Below are 5,655 nucleotides of genomic sequence, written 5' to 3'. Positions count from 1 at the left end.
GTCCCCCTTAGAAGTGGGTGAAGTGGGGCTCCGAACTGTAGATGGAAAAAATGGTTTAAACTCAATGAAAAATATTTAATAAAGTGAATGAAAAATTAAAAATAAAATTTTTTAAAATAAAAATTATAATTGATTAAAAATTGGGTTCAGTCTGGGTTATAAAATATGACACTTGGTTATATATTAGTCTATACACCAAGTTCTAAAGCAATTTGTTTCGAATAACGATGTTTTGACATCCTGTTTGGGTAGCCATTATCCCGGCTATGCAGTGTTATTATTAAATACGACTACATGGTGGGACCATAATCTGGTCCCACCACATGGTCTATTTGAAACACATTTGAAACACATGGTCTAAAAAAAGGAAATTGCCAGAATGGTTTAACCAGACTTATAACATTATATGAACCTTACCTTTCTGGGCAGGATTGAAAGTCACTTTGGAATAATTGGTTCGAGGCTGCTGTGATGTAATAATAGAAACATTATTTACCCTAATACTGCAGTAAAAAACAAGTTACATTATGTAACCAGGCAAGAACTCCCATTTTAAAACTGTTGTTGCATTGACAAGAAAGAGTTAAATAGACATTTATACATAGTAGGGTGGGGGTGGGGGAAGATGGGACACCTTTACGACATAATATCAAAATATCCTGATGTGTTTTAAAGAATTAATAACGGTCTATGATAGTCGTAAGGATATAGTTTTATAATTATTTGAATGTTCTCTGTTTACTACTAATTGAGGCGAGAAAATAGAGTTAAAAGGCGTCTCATCTCATCTTTTCCTACTCTACTGTATATAGTATGTAGGGTGGGAGTAGATGGGACACCTTTTCATGCTCTTTTCTCGACCCGACAAGAAATATAAAACCGTATCCTCACGACTTCCATAGAGCGTTGTTAATTGTTTAAAACACGATCAGGATATTTTAATATTATGTGCTAAACGTGCCCCCTCTTTCCCCACCCTACTATTGTTTATCTATTCACTCTTAAACCTCACCTGTGCATTAAGGAAGGCATCCGATGGTGGAGGTGGAAGGGGTGGAAGAATAAAATCATCATCAGTTGGTTTCAAACTCCCTGCATGAACCAGTGTGTTAATAAACAATATCACAACAGGGGAAATGTTTTAATTGAAAAAAATGCAATAAAGTGACAGCGATTTAAACCAGAGGTTCCCAAACTTTTTACCCATTTCCCTTTTTAATTTAATGAAAAAATTTTGAAAAATTTAGTGTTCTTAACAGTTAATAGTATGAAATAGGCCTATGCAGTGTAGCAGTAATTTGTGTAAACTTGGTGAACTCTCGGTGACCCCCAAGTTCGGTATGTGACTCCAGTTTGGGAAAACTGATTTAAACCATTTCCACCTTTTTGACATTTTTTTTAATTAAAAATTTAATTTTAAGCAACACCATAATTAGTAATTATTTCATGCACCAAGATTGCTTTTTATTAACCAGCTACTTGCTTTAATTGCTACTAATTAAGTTAGTAATTAGCACACAACATGCATATCATGCACTACCTTCAGCTACATTATCAATACACCGATTATTTTCATTTGTTTCAAAAACTTCCGACGAACTTTCCACCAAACCGTCGAGAAACAACGTTTCGTTGCTCATCGTGCTTTTCACCACATGGTGTCTCTGTGGAGCCTTATATATTGTTTCTATGTCGTCAATATCATCATCTGTATACGGACGTTCTTCTTCCTCAACCTCATAAACTCCTGACATGGAGGAATACGGGCACGAAGTTTCAGAACTTCCACGTGAACCTGTCTCCGTCAAAAACTCCTTTTCTTTATCACATTGTTCATTCTTAGCCACCATGTCTGTAGATCCTCCCAATTCATTGCTTTCTATTTCATGTTTTGGTATTGATTCTTGGATTTTCCCATTTTCAATACTTTCTTCTTCATTTTGTATCAAACCTGGGAATTCTACCTCACTATTCCCTGGTTCATTTTTTGGTATTTCACCTACATTCGTTTGTATTTGGTCCAGGAATCGCTCTTTTCCATTTCCTTGTTCATCTTTTGGCAGTGACCCTGTCATTTCATTTTTATTTTCATTTTCATTTTCAACATTAAGTATTTTGCTTGGTGCTTCACCGTCTTTTCCGTGACCGTCTTCAACATTTTGTATCAAATCTAAAGTTTCACACTTTTCACTAGTTTCCACATTGTTTAGTACTTTGGCTAAGGTTTGGTCTTTTTCAACACCTTCTTTTTCTTGTTCTTTTGGTATTATGTGGGTAGTTTTATTATTTTCGTCGTTTAGTATAATGTTTAAGATTTCTTCTTTTATATTTTCATTTTTCTTTTGAGTTTTTAAAAGTGGGAAACTTTTTACACGACCATTCACATTAGCATTTTTATCGCCAGAAATCTCTGGTTCATCAACTTTCTTGCCATTTTTATTTGAAAATCCGTTGTCCAATGAGGTTTTCCGATTTACCTGCCCGAATCTGATTGGTTTAAACTTGCTTTTTCCAACCAATGAGAACGGAGTGGGGGTTGTGTAGTCTGACTCAAAAATTCACCATCATTCAGCAGAATTTGATCATGATGAGGCATAAAATCGATGATTCAGCGAAAACCATGCAAATTATCCACCCAGAGAACAGGCAATAAAAGTTTGTGATGTTAATAAATTTTGTGAAAGTTATATTTAGAATTATGTTTATATATTAAGATACTAACATTGATCCATGCTACCATCTACTGCAGTTGTTAGTCAATGATATTTATGAAATGTGTGAATTTAAAATGGGTTCTAAATTAGTGGTAACATCATGCCAGAGTTGACTGCATTTAAATATTAGTCATGTTATATGAAATGATCAAAATTTTAAGACGAAATGGTAACGTACCTACAGAATGGTTGGTTCTGCCTTGCGTGTTCATTTTGGTGGATTTTTGGGTAAATTAATTAAAACAACCACATTCTTAACACTCTATGATTGGAAAGAATGGAATTACAAAAACACCCAGTAAGGAATTTTGCTTAAAGATCAAAATAATAGGTTTAAAACTTGTTTTTGACCAATTATTAAAAACTTGTGCACTGTAGATTTTAGTTAAAGAGTAAACTTTCTGCTATACTTTTAACCTAACATCAAATCAGGTACTTGTTAAAATATGATATGAATGAAAATTTAGCTATTATTACAAGCCTAAAATGTTAAATCTATACCAGCTAATACTGTGTACTCAACCATTGGACTTTAAAACACTCTGCAAAAAAACTCCGCAAAAAAAATTGTTTCAAAAAATATATTTAGGCTATATATTATATATATATCTAAAATCTTACTAACACTACGTTTCAACACAACTAACATTAGCCCTTTCAGAGTAAAACAACCACCTTATGCTAAAACATACAAACTACAGGAAGCCATGAGTAAGTACCTGGTATCTACATGATGTTAATAGGACAAGCATGTGAATCTACTTTAGTTACATCATAATGTAAACAACTATTGCATCACAATGCATTCCATTATTACGCAACAATGAACTGTTATTCTAACAAATATAAGTAAATAACAACAGAGTTAGTTTGATATATTATACATACTAACATACACATAACTTAATTTTATCTCTTTGGTTACCAAGCTCATAGCAATAAACCAACATCTAACACATACAGTATAGACGAGGTACAGAACTTAAATTAATTGATATATGTACACAAAGCACATACATAACCTTTATCTTTTCGTTACCATAACAAAGCTGTAGCAATATGCAAACACAAAAAGCCGGCATATAATATTTGACCTTGTATTTATTACACTATGGTACAAATACTAAATAAAAACAGAATTCTTACATAAAGCTGCCACATTAAAATAACGATAGCAAAACATAAATGTTCAAAGTGAAACATTTATTACACAACTCAGCCGAAGGTAAATCAACTAAAATTTCCAAAATATTCACAAAATAATATCTAAACTTTCCAGACTTTAAGTTTAACTAAGCTACAGGGCATTTGTCAACCAAGTTTAGTTACACAGTTAACACATAGCTATATACATGTTAACATACACTGTGTGCTATGTACATATTGTTTTAATGACGTAAGTCAAGTGCAGACGTTTCTAAATCGAACATAGCGATAAACAGACCCTCACGCCGTCGGTCCGACGCCGATTTATTATCTCATAATGCGCTAAAGTGGTATAGAACGTATCTTACTATGACGTAACATTATCACATTTGAACCATTCGAGAATACAACTACGTCACAATGAATGATTGTTACGAACAATACCGCCCCTTTACGAAACAAACGTGTTTGAAAACAAAAGCTATTTTATTCAGTAACTAGATAGTTGTCAAAGTGACAGCAAATATGTACTGTGGGTGTATTGTGAGTATTATGTTACGTTTTAAAGCTTTTTTTATTTACGTTTTGGAGACAATCTTCTGTTTATGCTGTAACAGCGAAAACATGTCTACCTGATATTACACAGTCATGTTCGTTTGCTGTCCAGTTACGAGAGCCGGAGTTCAAGATACAGTAATACCGTTTCAACATTATTTATTCAACGGTTTGGTTTGTGGCTTTTGGTGTAGAACCATAGTGCACATGGGTTTTACAACCCAGCGGAGCGCAGATCTAATGGTATGCGTCAGTGGGTGTGTCCTTGGGCAAGATACTTAACTGCAATTGCTTCAACCCAGTGGTCACTGATGGAATGTATAAAATGCCAGCCATCAACCACAGAGTTACATATGGGGTAACTTGTAAGCAGGCTTGAGGCGTTTGAAACAGAACACCTATGTTATAACGACTCTCGTTCCCCGCCACGCGAGGATATAAGTTACATACGTCCACCTCTCTACCGACGTAACAATACACGTCATTATCTTTCATTGCATATGACGTCATGACATTAGAATGAGGGGTATCTATCTACTGACAACTACGATAAGTGTCACCTACGTATGCTGTTATGACTACAACTTCTCGGTATTCATGTCTACAAGACACCAATAGGTATTACATGCATTCCTATATGTGGTGACAAAAGCCATTACCGTGTGCTGATTCTTCTTCCATCTTTGCCACAGTAAAGTTTAAATTTGCAAGAATGTCGTCCAATTCCTTTTCCCGCCTCTGTTCAAACGTACCAATAGGACGTCGAGGTTTAGTCACGTGATTGATATGGTGATGCATATCGTCTGCAGTTGGAATGACGTCAGTTTGACTTCTAGTAACCCCAGCACCGATGACGTCACCGCTACCACCAATTGGCTAAGTCTATATTTCGTTAGCACCGACGGAACTTATTTTTCAAATTTCTCACAAAACTCTGCTGCATACGCCACCAAAAGAATATTCACGTCAATTTCTAAAAGCTATGGACAGTAAATTAGACAATTACATCAGCTTTCGAACAAAATTGAAATACCTGCTTTCATACGAAATATTACATACGCGGTAACTCGTCAGCGGGCACGAGGCGTATGGAACAGAAAACCCGTGTTATAACGACTGTCGTTGCCCCGTCATGCGAAGATAAAGCAAGTTACATATGTGGTAACTTGTAAGCGACACGAGGTGTATGAAACAGAACACCCGTGTTATAACATAACGACTATCCTTGCCCCGCCACTCG

The 5,655-nt window shown here is 35.2% G+C and overlaps 1 protein-coding gene across 1 annotated transcript in view; it reads right to left on the bottom strand.

Annotated features, from left to right (window-relative positions):
* Positions 1-5,213, bottom strand: part of LOC100178304 (vinexin-like) — a 23,319-nt gene extending 18,106 nt beyond the window's left edge. The window contains exons 1-3 of the mRNA XM_026835134.1: positions 5,075-5,213; positions 1,541-2,545; positions 1,013-1,092 (exon numbers count right to left, since the gene is read on the bottom strand). Coding sequence (XP_026690935.1) covers positions 1,013-1,092; positions 1,541-2,545; positions 5,075-5,213 — 1,224 coding nt within the window. The remainder of the gene's footprint in view (positions 1-1,012; positions 1,093-1,540; positions 2,546-5,074) is intronic.
* Positions 5,214-5,655: the final 442 nt, after the last annotated feature.

The sequence above is a fragment of the Ciona intestinalis genome, chromosome 7 (genome assembly GCF_000224145.3).
Source record: "Ciona intestinalis chromosome 7, KH, whole genome shotgun sequence".
NCBI lineage: Eukaryota > Metazoa > Chordata > Ascidiacea > Phlebobranchia > Cionidae > Ciona > Ciona intestinalis.
The sequence above is the reverse complement of the archived record's forward strand: the minus strand, read 5'-3'. Positions and strand labels throughout refer to the sequence as shown.